This window comes from Balaenoptera borealis, assembly GCF_965194805.1.
Source record: "Balaenoptera borealis genome assembly, chromosome: 7".
Taxonomy (NCBI): Eukaryota; Metazoa; Chordata; class Mammalia; order Artiodactyla; family Balaenopteridae; genus Balaenoptera; species Balaenoptera borealis.
The window spans coordinates 65,360,333-65,380,459 of NC_138864.1; the positions used below are offsets into that span (position 1 = coordinate 65,360,333).

Genomic DNA, 20,127 nt, shown 5'->3' on the forward strand with positions numbered 1-20,127 from the left:
CTCCTTCATTCTCAAAGAGTGGTATTGTGAATCTTTAAAAAAATACCTCTCAATGTAACTTACACTGACTGCTCTTTTATTAAGATTAACTTAACATCAAAGGACTATATCTTTGAGAAGTAAACTTATGTTTAGAAAGTGAATTTTAAAAACTTTACTCCCAAGTGAACAGATTAAGTTGCCTCAAATATCTCTATTTCAAGTTGAATGCTATTTTCCCTAGAGTGAATCCATTAATCGTCACAGTTTTATTGGAAATTAATAGCTCATTAGACATCCAAGTAACACATTTCTTATGGCACATTAATTTTTCATGGGTGACAAAAAGTAGATTTTGCTTCAAGAAAAATTAAAAATAGTATTTTAGAAAATTCCACACAAGAAAATTTCTCTAATAGTTGTATTTCATGATCAGTGTCAAACCTAACAGCCACATTTCCACATCTTGAATTCACAGATAACCATATAAACACTATTTTGCTTTTTAAAGAAAAATATTAGTTTTTAAACTCCTTGTTTTAAACTGTTACCATAATGAAAACCATGTACTGCTATGTTCTTAAATGATTCCAAAAAGTAGGCCATGTGGCAAGTACCAAATCATTTATAAAGCCTGCCTGAAAATGTACTTAGTTAACTAATGTTTTCTATGACCAGTGAGTTATTCTATAAGTATAAAGTGTTTCTCAATAGTCCATGATCTAGGCTATACAACATTAGAAAAAATGTTACATACAATGACATTTTAAAACCCTATTTGAAAAGAGCATTCAGAGAGCTACAAAAGCCATTTACATTCTTCCCTGACTATCAACTATGTGTCAGGTATTGTGATAGGTGCTAAACAGAAAAAAAACTGATACATAAGAGACAGACTCCCAGCATTATGGAGCTTGTAATCTGTGTCCAAAACAATGTGTTTCTCGAGCAACTATGTAACTGCAATTATGATATGTTCAATGAAAGTATAGTGCTATGAGGGTTTTACTAGAAGGACCTAAGAATTTCATAGAAGCTCCTCCCCCTCCGGAAAATGACAGATACATTGAGACCTGAAGAATAAGAAGGAGTGACAAACCTAAAGTCAACACACAGATGACATCAGAAGACAAAGAAAATGTCTTTATTCACCTTATAAACATCTAATATTCTCAATTCTGAATCTACAAGGTATGAAATATTAAAAAAGTAGTTGCGCTTTCTATTACTTGCAGTTAAAGCATTCTTACCAATACAACATAGGCATCTTTCTTAATTTTCTTCTCCTAGTTCTCTGAATTTTCCCTGTATCTTTTATTTCTTTTAACTTCTTTTCATCGCTGTCTTTAGAACTCTGTTCTGTTATCTGGAGATGGCTCTAAAGGGCTTCAAATGCCATCTATTTTATGATGACTCTCCAATTTATATCTTCAGCCTGGCGTATATTCCATGCTTTAAACTCGTATGTCCACTGCTACTTGATGTCTTCACTGAACTTTTAAATAGGCACCTCAAACATACCATGTACAAAGCCAAACTTGATTCCTCTTCCTAACCACTGCCAACCTCCCCAAACAGCCTTATACCTCTCTTGGTCTATAATTTACCCAATTGCTCAAATGCAAACTCTAGGAGTCATTCCTTGATTCTTTTCTTTCTCTCACACCCCACAGCCAACTCCTGTTGTCTCTATCACCACAGAGTATCTAAAATCTGTCTAGTGCTTTCCATCTCCATTGTTACCATCTTAGTCCATGCTGTCATATTTCTTGCCTGGATTACTTTAATAGCTTCCTAATCAGCCTTCTTGCTTCCATTTCACAGTTGTACAACCTATTGTCCATATAGTAGGCAGCAATTTTTTTAAGACACAGAGAATATCACATCCCACCTTTGCTTGAAACCCTCCAATAGTACTGTGTTTAGAGTAGAATCCAAACTCCTGCCATGGCCTATAAAGTCCTATTATCATCTGGCCCCTTCCACGTTTCTGGCTTCATCTTGAACAGTTCTCCAACTTGCTTAAGCAGCTCCAAACATGCTGGTCTTCCTTCTGATTCCTGAACAAATAGCACTAGCTCTTTCCTCTGCCTTTAATTTTATATGCCTAGTTTTTTTTGTTTTTTGTTTTTGTTATACGTTCTTAATCAGTGAGTTCTCTGACTTCATGCACGGAACCTGCCCTTCCTCCACCAACCAGATCATTCCTCGTAACATTTATCACAGTGAAATGATCATTTACTTATTTTATATGTCATCTGTCTTCCTTCACTAGAGTGGAAGCTCCATGATAGCACATTTTCTCTGTCTTGCTAACCACAGTATCCTCAGAAGCTAGTGTCATTTCTATCATATCACAGTGTCTCAACATTTCTTGACTATATGAATAAATTCCGTACTATGTAGATGCATGGGAAACAAATAGTAGTTTTGACTTTTTGAGTACTTATTAAATACAAAGTATTTACATGCATTGTATGTAATCCTCACAAATGCCAGGCAAGATAAGTCTTATTCCCATTTCCCATCTAGAAAATTGAGAATTGAAGACATAAAAGAACTGCCCTTGGTCACATACCTAAAAATATAAGAGGAGCTGGGATTTAAACTCAGCTCTGTCTGACTCCAAAGAGTTCTCTTTCCAATATACCACGCAGACAAGTAGAACTGCTCATGATCAATAAATTTTAAACCTCACATATTTTTCCAAAATAATTCATTTTTTGCCCAACAGATACTGACCACATTAATTACTCAGTTATACAAAAAGATCCTAAGTCTGTCTTGCAGAAATCACTGGAAAGCAATCTTTAAATCCAGAACAGTTTAGAATTCTGCTCCCTGAAGATTATTTATGAGAAATCCTGATAAACATACCAACTGCCTTTTCATTTTTTCAAGCATTCTGACAATATTAGGATTTGTTGTGTTATATTTCCTAACTCTCATGAGGACACAGGAATAGTTGAGAACAAAAAGGGGTATTGGGAAAATGTTGCAAGGATCAGTTTCTGAGAAACATAAAATTCTGCCATTACCTTGGGATGGCTGCTCTTTTGTCTTCAAATAAGCTCATGTAAAGAGAATTTATTATTGAGGTCCATGGCTTTCTCAATTCTTTGACAGTTATTAACACAAAAGCTTACTTGCTGAGAAAGAAAAAATAGCCTCTATTTTTAAGAAGAAGAATCACAAGCTTCTACAGAGGTAGGTCCATGAAGGACTCTTGGAAGCTCTTGGAAACGTTGAGAGTTCAAACTGAAGGGTCTCAAAAGAAAATCCTGGTATAATATTAAATTGAATACAAAACTGACAAAATGGAACAGTTAATGAAAATTAAATTATAAATTTAAATATATAAAAATGAGAAAATAAAAGTTAATGATCTCATGGCCACATTATGCGGCAACCATATTGTTCAATCAAAATTCGTTAAACAATTGGAAAGTGCTAATTTTCATAGTACAGGTGTTCAACAATTACCTAGGAAACATAAATTTCTAATTCTCCACTGAACTATGACAGCATTAAAAAAATGATTTTACTTTTCTTAACTTTTTAAATTACTGTTACGTATTTTATCATAGAAAGTACATAAACAGAATGTGACGTTTTTAATTCCAATTTTCTTTTAAAATAAAAAAAGTAAGCTGTATACTCTGTATTTCACCACAGTTTGAAATGTCTTGTTGATATATGACATATTCAATTTCAAAAGAAGGATAAAGCAGGAATATAACTGAGCAACAGCAGGCATTTGAGACTGCGATACCGTTTTGCCTCCTCTGAATGTAGGTAGCATGAATCATTTTTAGGACTCAGCACACAAGTAGTGTACCCGATAATTAATTTGTGTTATGTGTTTTACACATCACAAGCAGCACAATAAATATGTAATAATATGTTGATTTCTGGAAAGCTGTATGGAAAACTTGGTAACATTTTGTACATTTAGAAAAAATGTAGGCTTCTAATATACAAAATAGATCTATATGCCTAAATTATTTAAACTAAGCTTTACTTAATTAATGATGTGTACGAAAGAATAAGGAGAAAGAAGGAATAGGGAAAACTAATGAAAAATATCCTCCTTTCTTTCCTCTATTTTTTCATTCAAAAATTATAAGTGAATACCTACTATGTGCTGTGCATATGTTCATGGTAGAGAGGAGGACAGAGCTGATCCCTGCTCTCAGGAAATTTATGCACTTGAATTGTAAAAGTGAGTTCAATTTATGCCTCCTATCTTCTCTATTCCTCAACAGACACCTCCTTGTTTCTTCAGCAAGTCCAATTATTTTGTTATAAAATGTTGCAAACATAGCAATAATCATAACCATAACTTATAACACTTATTGAAGCCCTCTGGATATTCCTTCCCCATCCCATTCCTCTTCCTTCCTTTTTACCAGATGTAACCAATACGCTGAATTGGACATTAATCACTCCCTGGTATGTTTTTTTATTTTAACATTTTATATGAATGGCATCATATTATACTTCTACAACTCCCAGTTTATTTTCATTATTATATTTTACATATTTATTTGTTATACTTTTTAAAAATAACATACACATTTTCAGCTCAAAAGCTAGCAACAATCCAAGAAACACGCTAGAAACAATCCAAGTCAAGGTGATGACAAATATACCACTATTATTTAATCTTGTTTTGGAGATACTGGCCAACACAATTAGACAAGAGAAGGACGTGAAGTATAAAATTGTAAAAGAGGAGGTAAAACCATCCCTATTTGTTTATACCTGGAAATGTCAAGAGAATCAACTGAAACACTGCAATAAGCAGAAGAGAATTCAGTGAGCACCTCTATTTGTAATATGAGGAAAATCAAAGGTAGATAACAAAAAATAAAATAATATAGATTATTCAAGACAACTATTAAATTCTGTATCCATATTCTTCTAATTACCTCTCTAAATTTCAAGACTGATTAAAGCAGTCTCACTAAAGTGAGTCTACTACTCACTGTGTGTATTTCTAAGAAGAGCAAATCAATATATTAAATAAGCAATTCACATTTAAGAGATAAGTCAGATACTAACATAAGTTACAACAGATTTCAGTGATTTTCCAGACCACTCTTCTCTATTAAGAGCCATACAATTATAGAGACAGAAGGTACTTTATTTAGAGGATGGTTCATTTGATCCACTCTTTTTACTCTACTGATAGAGAAACCATTCTTAAAATACATAATTTACCTCCCCAGGGTCCCACAGTTACTTAATAGTAGAGCTGGAATCAGAATTCAAGTCTCCTAAGTTGCTGTCTGGAACTGTTTGTCATGATGAGCCAGTAGTGACCATGATGAATCAATATGATTTTAAATCTAATGCTGGGAACTCCCCTGGTGGTCCAGTGTGTAAGAGTCTGCGCTCCCAACGCAGGGGGCCTGGGTTTGATCCCTGGTCGGGGAACTAGATAATGCGTGCATGCCGCAACTAAGAGTTCTCATGCCACAACTAAGAGTCTGCATGCCACAACTAAGAGGCCGCAAGCTGCAAATAATAAGTCCACATGCCGCAACTAAGAAGCCCGCATGCCGCAACTAATGATCCCGCATGCCACAACAAAGATCCCACGTGCCACAACTAAGATCCGGCGCAGCCAAAATAAATAAATGAATTAAATCAAATTAAAAAAAAATAAATCAAATGCTGGCAAAAACAGAGCATGCATAAAAACAAAAAATGTTGCTGACGTTGTGTGTGTGTGGGTGGTGTGCATTTAGGTATTCTAAGAATTGAACCGATTTTATATTGTAAAATAATTGTGTATTCTTACCCAAAGTATCTACATGAGCACAGTGGAGAGTGTATATACATTAGGCCTCAGACAAATCTATCTGAATCCTGTTTTGGCACTTACTATTGGTGTGACCTTGGGAAAGTTACATGACCTCTCAGTCTCAGTTTCCTTACCTGTAAAATGTAAAAAAATTAAAAACTAACCTCAAAAAACAGCCTTTGGGGATTGTAAGTATGATTATGCATGCAAACTATACTAGTAAAATGTTTACATTTACTAGCAAAATGTGTTACACAGTAGGTGCTCAAAACAATGGCAGCTATTATATTATAGAATTTAAAATACATTTCCAAAAACCAGGGTCGAAAGTTGAGCTCAGATGTACATGGTTGGAGAAAGTGCTTTTTCTTTTTACCAGGATAAAAATGATCAGTTTTGCTTCCTTTTCTAACTACAGTTTTAGTATTTCAATACAAATGGTAAGTATAATGTTAAGAATTACTTAAACTTATAATATAGAAATGTTTTCTACTGTTTATTAACCTACAAATATGTGAATGTCTACTATGTGCCAGGTTCTGTTCTAGGAGATGGAGAAACAAGTGGTAAACAACAGCATGTCTTTGTCCTCAGAGATCTTAAACTTCAACAGGAAAGAGACAATAAACTATTAACAGATAAATAATTTCATATTTTGATGTAGTAGAAAAAACAAAGGAAAGGAATACAATGTGTGGGAGCACAGTTTTCCTTAGACAAGGTAGTGAGGGAAGTTCCTCTACTAAAGAGGTGGCATTCAGGCTGAGACGTGAATGATTTGAAAGAGCCAGTCAGGTACTAATCTGTGAGAAGAGAATGTCCAGGCATAGGGAACAAGGGCAAAGGGCCCTACAGTACAGATGAGCTCAGCATGTATGACCACCAGTATATGTGGCAGGAGGCAATGTTAGGTTGCCTTTGTAAGCCACACTGGTTATTCCATTTACAGTGAGAAGCCACTGAAGGGTTTAATACTAGTAATATGATTTTGAGCTTTAAGCTTATTTTAGTTGCTGTACAGAGAAGGAAGGGTAGAGGTTATAGGTAAGAATGAAAATAGGGAAATAAGGCAGAAGACAACTGCAACAGTATAAATCAGAAATGATGGTGGTGTGGAGCACTGCAGTAGTGGTGGGAATGGAAAGATGTATGACATGGTTCTGAGTCAGGACAGGCTGCGAGGTAGAAATTGGGGAATAAACAAAAGAGAGTAATTAGGAATGATTCCTGTTTGGGGCACACAAAAATGGTAGTAGTGAGTTAGGAAAGACTAAGAGAGAAGTAAGTTGTGATGGGAGTGGGAGTGAGGAAGGATCAGGAAAAAAAATTCTATTTCAGCAACATTAAGCTTGAGACAATCTTTAGCTATCCAATGGGAATGTCAGGCAAACATGAGGATACATGAATTTAGATCTTGAGGGAGGAGTTCAGGGCTACCAATAAAATCTGGAAGTCCCCAACTTATAGCTGAGACTATATGCATTCATCTAGGGAATGGCATACAGAGAAGAAAAGGGTCCCAAGGACTACGCCATGATAATAAAACTTGGGTACAGGTGGAGAATTCAGCTAAGAAGACTGAGAAAGAGTTCCCATTTACGTAGAAAGAATATTAGGGGACTCTGAGGGTCATAGAAACCAAGATAAGAAAATGTTTCAAGAAAGAGGGAATGGTCGACATTGTCAAATGATGTTGGGAGGTCAGATAAGATTCAGGACAGGCATGACTACTGAGAAAGAGACAGCAAGTGATCTTAACAAGAGCTATTTTAATGGAGTAGTAGGGATCAAAGGCTGGCTGACATAGTTAAAGAGGGAGATGCCATTTTGCACTTTGTTCTTACTCTTTAATTTCAAGAACAAAGATGTAATGACTGGGGCTATAGCAGCCATCTTTGAACTATGATGGAAAAACCAAAAGAATCATGGTAAAATTACTCCTGGTAGCCTGGGCTGCTGACAATACTATTTCTTTGGGCTTTCTGTTATGTGTTATATTTTATATCTCTATATTAATCAAACCTTTCCTGCAGCATAAAAATATCCCTTCCCTAAAAATAATATATGATACGTTTTCTCTCCTGGTCTCTAAGACTTTCAGTCTGAATAAAAAACAAAAAACAACTGCAGCACTGATTTGCACTAACAGTGAGTCTACTGCATTTACTGTAAAAAGAATACCTTTTCAATATCTCCTTTTAGGTTTTCATGTCCTAGTTATGCTGGAAATGAACATATGGAGCTGAATGTAGGTATGAAAGGAAAACTTTGACACGTAGCAGGGTTCTATAAATGCTTTTAAAAACAAGTGCAGATGTTCCTTTATACCTTCAACCATAAACAGTCAAATCAGAATGATCTTTCCAACTTCAACTGAGTACTCTGAAAATTAACTCTACATGACTGTAATCAGGAGGTATATAATATTTTTGAACTCTTTCACTTATTTTTTTTATAAACATTTCCAATTTTAGAGGAAAAAAGAGAAAATGGAGGTACTGAGTATAGACAACTATTTAGAAGTTTTGCTGTAGTACAGAAATGGGCAATAACTGGAGAAGGGATGAGGTGAAGTTCTCCAAAAGATTGGGAAATGTTAAAACATGTCAAAGGAAATGAAGAGATTCTTCTCGAAGGAACTAAGATATTTTCTATCTGATATTCCTCTGGTACTAGTTTCAAATATAAAGTCTTAGATCATACCAAAATTATTTGCTTTCAAAATATAATTCTGTAACATGTAAATAAATATTCTATTATAGGAATTCTCATATTTTAATTGTAAAGTACTAGGAACTATGTCATAAACATACTGTCATAAGCCTAGATTTTCCAATGAAACATTCTAAAATAACACTAGAATTGATTTAATATAGTTAATAATAATTCATAATAAAGAATTTAGTCTCAACACATGCAAGAGTCTATTTGCCATTGGTTTTTAAAAAATTTTTTCGTATGAAATATGCTTTTATATTTTCCCTAGTGGTACTATCACATATATCTATAACACATGTTAGTTTTCACTTTCATTAGACTATTTCATGATGATAAAAACAAAGCACATGATTACTTGATTAGAAAAACAGTTCTTTAATTGTTTGATTAAATTAATTATATTAATACAAAATTTTCTTTACAAAATGCTACGAAACTGTGCTGCTTTAGGCAAATGGCAGTGTTAAAACTGGATAAAATAAAATACTTCCATAAATTGTAACAAGTGAATCAGCAACTTTTTATAGTATTATATATTTCATATATAATACAAATTATAAGTTTATATATTTATATATTTATAAAATATATTTATTATACTATGTTATTTTACAATATATATTATATACTATGTATATTTTATATATTTATATCATAAAAATAATTTGGAAATGCTAAATTCTTTTCTGCTCATAGTGAAGTAATTGCCTTGTAGACATTTTGGAAGTTAGCTCTTTTTCAGTTTATTTAAGTTTGTAGAAATGACAATGATGCACAGTGGTTTTAAAATAATATGCATTTTTCAGATATGAAGGTATATGCACATAAGAATTGTTTTTCCTTCTAGATCCTCACTGAAATGGCCAATGGAATTTTAAAAACATGAGACAGAGAGAGAGAGAGAGAGAGAGAGAGGGAAGGAAGGAGAGAAGGAGGGAAGGAGGGAGGAAGGGGATGTAAGTAAGAACATACGCCTATAATAGTAGTGGGATTGAGGGAAGATTCCTACCACTTTCTAAAAATATCAAGAATATTTGCTGGGACCCATCAAACCAGGTTATTTCCACTGCTCCTGGTTTTAACAGTATCTTGAGTTCTTCCATAGTTTTCATCTCATTTGTCTATATTCTCTTTTAGACTATAAGCATCAAGAGGAAGGGGTTATGTCCTTTCACGGATACCACGGTACTCCCAACAACTATTACTGGGCCCTACACTTACAAGAGGCTCAGTAAATATTTGTAAAATGAAGGCAAGAAGAAACGCTAAAAAGAAATACATCAATATGCCAACAGTGGTAATCCCTGGGAAGTAGATTATGACTTTTGTTTTCTTTATCCATTTCTCTGCATTTTTCAAATTATCTACAACAAACATGTATTAGTTGCATAATGCGAACAAAATAATTAATACATTTAAAAACACAGTTCAAAGTAATTTTTCACTTAATTCCTTATACAATAGATAAGCAATATGAGAAAAGTAGTAATTAAAATAAATTAATGCTACATAGTTATTTATAGAAAACATTTATGCTAAATGAAGTTTATATATTTTATTTGTAAATTACTGTAACACACCATCTTCAAAAAATTATCTAAGGATGTATTTTAGCATATAGACCTTAGTTCAATAAAATTTTGTTCTTCATTAGGAAAAGGCAATACCAAGTCAAAGTCAGGAAATGTAATCTGAAGTCGCAAAGCATGTGAAATATTTCTAATGTTACTAACACCTTTTAATGTCTAATTTTTAAGTAATGCAGATCAAGTGTTATATAGCTTGCTCCTATCCTAAACAAATATTTAACTACAAAAAAATAGATAAGCAGCTAGCAGTACTAAATTACAGGGCTACATCATGTGTATGAGCAGAAAAGAAAATTCTAGATTTTTCAAACTGATAACTTTTTTGACATTAGCCCACTAGCCATTAAGTCATTAATGTCTTATCACTGTATATCTATGTAGAATAATAATTTGGTTTTGAGAACTTAAAAGTAGAAAACTATGAACTATTAACATAAGAACGATTTCACTTTTTTTGTTGTTTTTGCATTTTAGGGATTTTTTGATGATCTTGTATAGTGAACATGTGACTAAAACAAAACCTTACCATTATTTTTTCCCTATCAAACATAACAGGATCTTCTTTAAGCTAGGTTTGTGATGATAGGTTGAGCTTCTCATACTATTTTTAATAAAATACTGCTTCCTTACTTTAATATAGGGAAGATACATTTTCAAGAAGGAAAATGCTGATGTTATCTTGGTTATAAGCTTGCTGCTGAAATGATTTAGATCGTTTTCTCTTCCATACAATATCAGTATAAGGCCTTTCTTTTCAAGAAATGAATTATAGCTGATACTTCAAATCTCTTTTATCTGTATCAGTTGAGAAAAATGAGAAAACATAAATATTTATTCTATATAAACAGAACAGACGCAAGATGTAGATAAAAATGATCCATTATGGAGCAGTGAATAATTGCTATTTGTATCACCATCTGAAGAGAAAAGGGCATCAAGTATTTCTACCAGCTTTAAATCTGAGGATACCTAAAGTTACTGAGAAAATAAAAAATCTGTAATTTTATGTGTTTGGGATAATGTGTTTGTGGTTCATGATTTTGCATTGATAATAAATTTAACATTGTTCTCTATAGCATACTTTGGAGGAAACTCAATAAAACTTTGCTTTAATTGAGAAGCATCTGTAGCGGCAAACCAACCACAACCTGCACCAAAAAAAAGTTTAAGAAATCCTAATGTAAAAATAATAAACAGTGAAGCTATTTAAGTAAATTATTCCTTTACTTTGCCATTTCTGATATCTAGATATTCAAAAGGTAACCACCAAAAAATGTGCAGGCAAATTCTCATACTCTGATAATTTGAGGAAAATATACTAGCATTTTTTTTCTTCCATGAAGCAGTAGTTTTACACGTTTGGAGAGACTACATGGAAAGGAGAAGGCAATATTAAGTAGAAACAGCAATATCATTAATAAAGTGACATAAGCATAAAAACTTACAGGTGCTAGAAATAATTTTAAACTAGGTTTTAAAGAATGAAACACAAAAATACCTATAATCAGAGATTCACATACTACACTGATGCAAAATGAAGCTGATAATTTCAAAGAATGTAATCTGTACCTTGATTAAACCTCCTGGAAGAACTGTGTATCAAATTATGCTCTTGATGAAATTCAGACTATTATATAACACAATGCATGGAAAATTTTAAAATAACTTATTTTAGTATCAAAATGATAATATTTTTATTCTGTCTACATATGCCAAACATTATAAGCTCAATTAGATAATCATGGAAATTACATAATACTTAAGAATTATATAGGCGCTGTAAGATATTTAACCACAAACGTACATAAACAAGCACTGGGCATTAGTCCTATATAGGAGAAAGACCAAAGGACTTGGAGACAGAAAGTCAAAGTCCTCATTGGTGGCCCTGCCACTTATCATGGGTCTTCGACAATTCATTCACAAACCTCTTGGAACTCTAGATTTCTTAACTAGTGATAACCTTGAGGGAAAAAAGGTCTAAGGGAATTTGACCAGTTGATCTGTAACTTTATAAAGTCACTTCTAGATTTAAATTCTAAGATTCCACTATTTTAAATGAATGAGAAGTAAACCATTATGAATAAGACTCAAGGTGAAACTCGTATTTTCCTCAAATAACCTTGGGGAACCAATTCTCTCCCTGGGTAAATGCTTTATAATTCTAGCAAACTGAATTTTTAAGGCAGACGTTACTTTTTTAGGTAAGCCTGAGCACATCTGCAGTATCTACTGACCTCTTTTATTAGCAATAATTTAATATCATATGAAATTCAACACTAAGAGCCTGAGTTAAAAATTGAGATGCTAGAAAATAAGTATTCACATAATCCTCTGTTGAAAAAACCATGAAATAGTACTATTTCCATATATGATTCCATATTAATCTAGAAACCATAGGTTATAAGTCTATAATCAAATTTATACATGATCCTATTTTTCTCAACCTTTTTTGACAACTACTATATAAAGAGCTTCTCTAAGTTCTTAGGCATCTCTTACCCTCTGGGTTATGAAAAATCAAACACACATGTAACAAAATAGTTTGGTTTTGCTCACAAATCTGGATAAAAATAACATGGGATTAGTAACAATAGTAATAATTATAATAATAATAATCACGATGGTATGTGTTACAATTTATAGAGAATTTAATGGGCCAGTAATTATGCTAGGCATTCTACATTGCTATTCTCTGATGTTCAGAACTTGCCTACACAATATTACCTTTACTTTACTGATGAGGAAATACAAACTCAGAAGGCTTAAGGAATTTGCCCCAGAGTGGCAAAGCTACTAAGTGGAGGAGCAGATATTCAAATCCAGGTCTATCTGATTATAAACCTGATGTTCCACAAGCATATTTTACTTAAGTTCAATTTTACAAAAACTGACATATAAAAAAAGGAGTTTAACTCACAGATAATAAACATAAAACAATATTGGCTTCTTGACATTTACATGAGAAGACTGACTGTATACCAGAGATGTTTCCGAGGAATTGAACATTTCTCAGTGTCAGTAAGTACTTGGGAACAATTTCAGATAATGCCAAAATCTGCAGTGTACTGCCATTTTACCAACACGAAGCCTTTCATTTTATCATGAAGTACAGAAATATCAATCCTATTATATGAACCTCTTTCAAATCGTATCATTTAAACCTCTTTGCTTGAACTCTTAGTTTCTTTAAATACTTCTACGTAGAATATTCTTATAGTTTGTCCACTGCATGGTAAAAAAAAAAAAAAAGGAAATTTACAAATCTATAGCTCATCGTTGCTGAATGAAAGATCACAACATAAAAGCTTGAAAAATATCTACACAAAATTAAGAATGTAAGCAAAATGTTACTTCCTCCTAGATTGTATTTTCTTCTGTATCTGTATTCATATACATAGACACCTAGCAAAAATATAGGCCTGTATATGTCAGGATCTACTGTAACAGCTCTAGTCTAGATGAAATGAGGGTTTAGTGAGTTTAGTGAGTTGTTTTAAAAGTGAAATTTAATTAAAAAGAATAAAATCAGGTACATCACACATAGTAAGGATAACAAAGTAAGTTTTGTTTTAGTGTAGAGTGTGCCTATATATGTACAGGGTGTGTGTACGATAGAGTCTTGTAAAGAGTAGGGGGTGTGTGAAGGGCTATGTGTAGAGTTGTACGTAGGAACATCTGTAGGAATGTATGTGGGGGGGTGTACAGGGGTATGAGAAGGTTGATGTATGTGTATAATCACATATATGAATGTGTGTAGGGTCCTCATAAGCCAGGTTATCCCCACACACAGACAGGAATCTAGAAGTCAATGTGTGGACTTGCTGATCACAATGATGCATTAGTACATTATTAGGAATAGTACATTAAGTCATATCCTATGGAAATGTTACTCAACTCTCATCAATTCTGTCTTGATTTACTATACCTTTTGTACCTTAAAAGGTTCAAATAATTACTTGTCATATATTTCATTTTTTGTAATTTATTTTTGATTTCTTTTGGAAACAAAGCTAAATGCCTGGCATGCTCCAGACATTTGCCTTTTAACATTTTAAATGACCTATATTTAGGGTTAGTTTAAAATAGATACATTCTTCATTTAAATTTTACTACAACTTTGTAAAATCCTTTAAATTTGATTTCAAACCAAAGGCTGATGATTTCTCTTTGTCTTTAATTTCCTCTCAATATGAAGTTCATAAGAGGGTGACAATTAGTTAACTTCATTAGGCTAACTTGATCATGTTCTCCCCTAGGTCAATATGTAAAGTTACTCAAATAGAAAGCAGAGCTTAAAAAATTAATCTTCCTATACAATGAAAATAATACTAACTCATTATTAAATACCGCAATATCAGAAGAAATAAGTGAGTATACATTGAAATAAATACAGTGGCTGAAAGGTTAAACATGGGTAAATGCTCAATTTTTAATAACAGTAACAACACAAATTACTTAAACATTTTCTCTTAGTATGTCTCATTAATAAATCTGTAATTTTAAAATAAATGAATTCTTTGCTAGGGACAAATTTTGCTTTAAATTACTCAAGACTAAAAAATACTTAGAAATGAATGACAACGAAAACATGATGACCCAAAACTATGGGACGCAGGAAAAGCAGTTCAAAGAGGGAAGTTTATAGCAATTCAAACTCACCCCAAGAAACAAGAAAAATATCAAATAAACAATCTAACCCTACACCTAAAGCAACTAGAGAAAGAAGAACAAAGAAAACCCAAAGTCAGTAAAAGGAAAGAAATCATAAATATCAGAGCAGAAATAAATGAAACAGAAATGAAGAAAACAATAGCAAAGATCAATAAAACTAAAAGTTGGTTCTTTGAGAAGATTAACAAAATTGATAAACCCTTAGCCAGTCTCATCAAGAAAAAAAGGGAGAGGATGCAAATCAATACAATTAGAAATGAAAAAGGAGAAATCACAACTGACACCGCAGAAATACAAAGGATTATAAGAGACGACTACAAACAACTGTATGCCAATAAAATGGACAAGCACGAAGAAATGGACAAATTCTTGGAAAGGTACAATTTTCCAAGACTGAACCAGGGAGAATTAGAAAATATAAACAGACCTATCACAAGTAACAAAATTGAAACTGTAATTAAAAATCTTCCAACAAACAAAAGTCCAGGACCAGATGGCTTCACAAGCGAATTCTATCAAACATTTAGAGAACAGCTAACACTGATCCTTCTCAAACTCTTCCAAAAATTGCAGAGGGAGGAACACTCCCAAATTCGTTCTATGAAGCCACCATCACCCTGATGCCAAAACCAGAAAAAGATATCACAAAAAAAGAAAATTATAGACCAATATCACTGATGAACATCAATGCAAAAATCCTGAATAAAATACTAGCTAACAGAATCCAACAACATATTAAAAGGATCATACACCATGATCAAGTGGAATTTATCCCAGGAATGCAAGGATTCTTCAATATACGCAAATCAATCAATGTGATACACCATATTAACAAATTACAGAATAAAAACCATATGATCATCTCAATAGATGCAGAAAAAGTTTTTGACAAAATTCAACACCCATTTATGATAAAAACTCTCCAAGAAATGGGCACAGAGGGAACCTACCTCAACATAATAAAGGCCATATACGACAAACCTGCAGCAAACATCATACTTAATGGTGAAAAACTGAAAGCATTTCCACTAAGATCAGGAACAAGACAAGGATGTCCACTCTCGCCACTCTTATCCAACATAGTTTTGCAAGTCCTAGCCACGGCAATCAGAGAAGAAAAAGAAATAAAAGGAATACAAATTGGAAAAGAAGAAGTAAAACTGTGACTGTCTGCAGATGACATAATACTATACATAGAAAATCCTAAAGATGCCACCAGAAAACTACTAGAACTAATCAATGAATTTGGTAAGGTTGCAGGATATGAAATTAATGCACAGAAACCTCTGGCATTCCTATATACTAACAACGAAAAATCAGAAAGAGAAATTAAAGAAAACAATCCCATTTACCAATGCAACAAAAAGAATGAAATACCTAAGAATAAACCTACCTAAGGAGGTGAAAGACCTGTACCCAGAAACCTATAAAACACTGATGAAAGAAATCAAAGATGACATAAACAGATGGAGAGTATACCATGTTCTTGGATCGGAAGAATCAATATTGTGAAAATGACTATACTACCCAAAGCAATCTACAGATTCAATGCAACCCCTATCAAATTACCAATGGCATTCTTCACAGAACTGGAACAAAAAATTTTACAATTTGTATGGAAACACAGAAGACCCTGGATAGCCAAAGCAATCTTGAGAAAGAAAAATGGAGCTAGAGGAATCAGGCTCCCTGACTTTAAACTATACTACAAAGCTACAGTAATCAAGACAGCATGGTACTGGCACAAAAACAGATATATAGATCAATGGAACAGGATAGAAAGCCCAGAGATAAACCCATGCACATATGGTCACATAATTTATGACAAAGGAGGCAAGAACATACAATGGAAAAGACAGCCTCTTCAATAAGTGGTGCTGGGAAACTAGACAGTTACATGTAAAGAATGAAATTAGAACACTACCTGACACCATACACAAAAATAAACTCCAAATGGATTAAAGACCTAAATGTAAGACCAGACACTATAAAACTTTTAGAGGAAAACATAGGAAAAACACTCTTTGACATAAATCACAGCAAGATCTTTTTTGATCCACCTCCTAGAGTAATGAAAATAAAAACAAAAATAAACAAATGGGACCTAATGAAACTTAAAAGCTTTTGTACAGCTAAGGAAACCATAAACAAGACGAAAAGACAACCCTCAGAATGGGAGAAAATATTTGCAAATGAAACAACTGACAAAGGATTAATCTCCAAAATATGCAAACAGCTCATGGAGCTCAATATCAAAAAACAAACAACCTAATTAAAAAATGGGTGGAAGACCTAAATAGACATTTCACCAAGGAAGACATACAGATGGCCAAGAGGCACATGAAAAGATGCTCAACATCATTAATTATTAGAGAAATGCAAATCAAGTACAATGAGGTATCACTTCAGACCAGTCAGAATGGCCATTGTCAAAAAATCTAGAAACAATAAATGCTGGAAAGGGTGTGGTGAAAAGGCAACCCTCCTGCACTGTTGGTGGGAATGTAAATTGATACAGCCACTATGGAAAACAGTGTGGAGATTCCTTAAAAAACTAAAAATAGAACTACCATATGACCCAGCAATCCCACTACTGGGCATATACCCTGAGAAAACCATAATTCAAAAAGGGGCATGTATCACAATGTTCATTGCAGCACTATTTACAATAGCCAGGACGGGGAAGCAACCTAAATGTGCATCGACAGATGAATGGATAAAGAAGATGTGGCAAATATATACAATGGAATATTACTCAGCCATAATAAAACGAAACTGAGTTATTTGTAGTGAGGTGGATGGATCTAGAGTCTGTCATACAGAGTGAAGTAAGTCAGAAAGAGAAAAACATATACCATATGCTAAAGGATATATATGGAATCTAAAATAAATGGTACTGATGAACGCAGTGGCAGGGCAGGAATAAAGACACAGACGTAGAGAAAGGAGTTGAGGACACGGGGGTATGGGGAAGGGGAAGCTGGGGCAAAGTGAGAGTAGCATCGACATATATACACTACCAAATGTAAAATAGATAGCTAGTGGGAAGCAGCCACATAGCACAGGGAGATCAGCTTGGTGCTTTGCAATGACCTAGAGGGGTGGGATAGGGAGGGTGGGAGGGAGGCTCAAGAGGGAGGGCATATGGGGATATATATATGCATATGGCTGATTCAGTTTGTTGTACAACAGAAACTAACACAGCATTATGAAGCAATTATACTCCAATAAAGATGTATAAAAAAATAAATAAATAAAATAAATCAATTCTTTGCCAGGGACAAAATTTGCTTTAAATTAACTCAAAACTAATGGCTTTCTATTGTTAATTCCAGTGAGGCTGAAAGAACCTATCTAAAAAAACTTTCTGCTGTAAAACAAAATTTTTCTTATATATAAATATTTTGAATATACAAGCAACAATAATACTTTTTCACAGATATTCCTGTTCCCTGAATTTTTTGTAATAAGAATATCTTCAAGCCTTTGGCTTCATTAGATTTTTTAAACTCATATGGGGGAAAAATAAAATATTTGTTCTAAAAACAACATTCTCCCCAAGCTATAAAAGCAGGAAAAATATTACAACTGTATGTTTCTGTTTGGATTACTAGGGCTCCAAAATCACTTGTTACATGGGCTCCAAATTCACTTAAAAAGGAGTACAATTTTTGAAACGAAAGTTTTTATATTTTATGGCTCAAGTCAAGGAGTTAACGTTTTAGTGACAGTGAACCAAATGAAAATGGAGCTTGTATCTAAAAAATAGAAATCTTCAAGTTGTAAAACTAACACAATGTTAGTAGTGATTATTCCTTGAATGATTTTTATTTTCATCTTTATATATTATTCTATAATAAGCACGTATGCTTATAACTTTCAAAAAAGTAATTAAAATTATGACCATTTACCATAGACATCATAATTAGACTAAACAAAATCTTTTCATCTTACTACCTAAATATCTAGACAAGTTACACTGAAGAAACAAAAAAATTTCTCAGTCTCATATATCCAACCTTACATTTATATCTATTCATTGACTTTTTTAGCTTTGATATATAAAACATTTGCAATATGCAGTGTGATTCACATGGTTACTAATGGTAAACACACTTCTGAAAGTTTTCAGCACTTTCTAGGATCCTATAATAATGGAATATGGCAAAAGATATGCCCATCCTCCACTGTTGTCTTGTTTTTTGAGGAAAGAATAACCATGCAAAAGATTTAAACATTAAAAAGGAAAATGTAATCCGTGTTTCACTTGTGAATGCTGACATGAAATTTCTGAGAATCTGGCTTCATACATAGTACAGAATACTTTACTATCGTAGTTGTATTATTTGTGGGTCAAATGTGAATAAATATGCTAGAATAAAGAGAGCAAAAACAGCCCACAAAGGCAAAAGGCCTAATCCTGATTTTTCAGCCCAAATAAAAATGAACAGCCCTCACTCCTTCCAGCTTGCACCTTGAAAAAGGTTATTTGTAATTAAAATGCCGACAGAGAACTACTCAGCAGCAGCATTGCCACTGTGGCATACAATATATTTGATGCTATGGAAGTCACAACAGCTGCTAACTGTACTCAGCCTCACACTCACCTTAATATGTCATGAAAAATGAAGGACTTCACAAAATAAGAAATGCAAATAGAACTGATTTTACAAAGAAAGGACAAGAAGCTAGGTTTGAAATAAGACGGTGGGCAATTTAAACTGTTGTCAACAATGTTACTTATGTGAAGCAAAAGATTACCAATTATTTTTTCCACCATCCCCCCACCTCTGTTTTTTTTAATACCGGTTGGCTTTAACAAGACAGGTCTGAATGTATCATAAGTTAATTCTTTATCAGTTTTCATATATCATCCTTTACCTTGGCCAGCTGAAAATTATGCAAGCTATAAATTAGCTTTAAACAAGCTCTGAATCAGGCTAGAACTGGTTTTTGAATTAAAGAGCCTTCAGTATATTACAAGGTGCTGTCATTTTATTACCTCAATTCTGTGTGGCCTGAGGTGGAAGGAAATGAATACTGTCTTTATTTGCAATGGGTTTATCTCTTACAGCAGGCTCTGGAAATGTAACTGCAGCAATGAATTGAAAGCTAAAGTTACATTTAACATTACCAATGCAGGAAATCGTTGCTCCTTAACAAAGTTGGAGTTTCAAAGGAAAAAAAGATGTTTTTATACTGTGAAAAATATACAAAAAATTAACACTTGATTAAAATTAAATTTTATAGAATACTGAAGAAATATAGTTAAAGCCAACATTCTATTAAAATAATTTTAAATGGTCCTCAGATAAAGAAAAAAAATAAAAACACAGGCTTCCCTGGTGGCGCAGTGGT

The 20,127-nt window shown here is 33.3% G+C and overlaps 1 protein-coding gene across 12 annotated transcripts in view; it reads right to left on the reverse strand.

Moving 5' to 3' along the window:
• Positions 1-20,127, reverse strand: part of PHF14 (PHD finger protein 14) — a 201,271-nt gene that overhangs the window by 19,463 nt on the left and 161,681 nt on the right. Inside the window, exon 19 of one of the 12 annotated variants that reach the window (XM_082398256.1) lies at positions 5,870-5,922. The exons of 9 other annotated variants lie outside the window; for them this stretch is intronic. In XM_082398256.1, the coding sequence (XP_082254382.1) occupies positions 5,870-5,922 (53 nt within the window). 2 more of the 12 variants (XM_082398258.1, XM_082398259.1) reach the window with 2 other exon arrangements.